Here is a 948-nt window from a genome sequence, read left to right as displayed (position 1 = left end):
CACACACACACAGGCTCGCCCCTGCAGTCTCTTCATCTCCTTCTGAAATGCTCCTGCTCCTCCTCCTCACACATCCACTCCGTCTGGACTTCAGATCCGGTCGGACCTCCGGCTCCTCTGCCTCCTCCGGCCTCAGCGCGGATAAAAACCCGGATTTGAAGCCTCGGCGGCTCCAGGCTGCGGCTCACACACTCAGCATGGGTGAGGTTTCCTCTGCTGGCTCCATCTGGAGGAGCCGCTTCAGAGTCTCTTTAGTTTATTACATTTCTTATTTCAGTCTAAAATGAAACATATTTCTGTGTTTTTTCCTGCACAGCCAGAATCAAACGACTTAATGATAAAATACTGTGACATGTAAATGTTTATAATTTAGAAATCGGTTCATTTATTTTTATATTCAGCTTTTATCTTATGTTTCCAAGGCGGAAGGTGTCGCATGTGTTTTTATTTTAAATTTAAAGAACATCTGTTTATTCTCACAGAAAACGAAAAATTATTACTGGAGAAAATTAATTATTAAATTAATTTTGATATTTGAAGCGAGAAATGCTTTTTATTTTTGTATAATCATACAGAACAAGTTTGTTATTAAAAATAATTGAAATGATGATATTTTATTAATAATTATTACTTCTAATATTATTATAATAAACATTAATAAATTGTTATTACTACTACTTATAACGGTAATAATAAAGCCTCCTCCTCCGTGTGAAATCTGTTCTGACCTGTCCGGTCCGGTTCCGGTCCGGTTCCGGTCCGGTTCCGGTGTGTCCAGCTCAGAAAGCGGCTCTGATCGTCTTCGCCCACCAGAGCCCGGCTTCGTTCAACGCGGCGCTGCGGGACGCGGCGGTCCAGGAGCTGTCGGGTCAGGGCTTCCGGGTCACCGTGTCTGACCTTTACGCCATGAACTTCAGAGCCAGCGCCACGCAGGATGACATCATCGGT

At 43.4% G+C, this 948-nt stretch overlaps 1 protein-coding gene across 1 annotated transcript in view; it reads left to right on the top strand.

Annotated features, from left to right (window-relative positions):
* The first annotated feature begins 11 nt into the window (after window positions 1–11).
* The window catches only part of LOC103460103 (NAD(P)H dehydrogenase [quinone] 1-like), a 7042-nt gene continuing 6105 nt past the window's right edge, over window positions 12–948 (top strand). The window contains exons 1-2 of the mRNA XM_017303092.1: window positions 12–201; window positions 779–946. Of these exons, the coding sequence (XP_017158581.1) occupies window positions 48–201; window positions 779–946 (322 nt within the window). The 5' untranslated portion in view covers window positions 12–47. The remainder of the gene's footprint in view (window positions 202–778; window positions 947–948) is intronic.

The sequence above is a fragment of the Poecilia reticulata genome, unplaced genomic scaffold, assembly GCF_000633615.1.
Source record: "Poecilia reticulata strain Guanapo unplaced genomic scaffold, Guppy_female_1.0+MT scaffold_181, whole genome shotgun sequence".
Lineage (NCBI taxonomy): Eukaryota > Metazoa > Chordata > Actinopteri > Cyprinodontiformes > Poeciliidae > Poecilia > Poecilia reticulata.
This window is presented reverse-complemented; position numbering and strand designations above follow the sequence as displayed.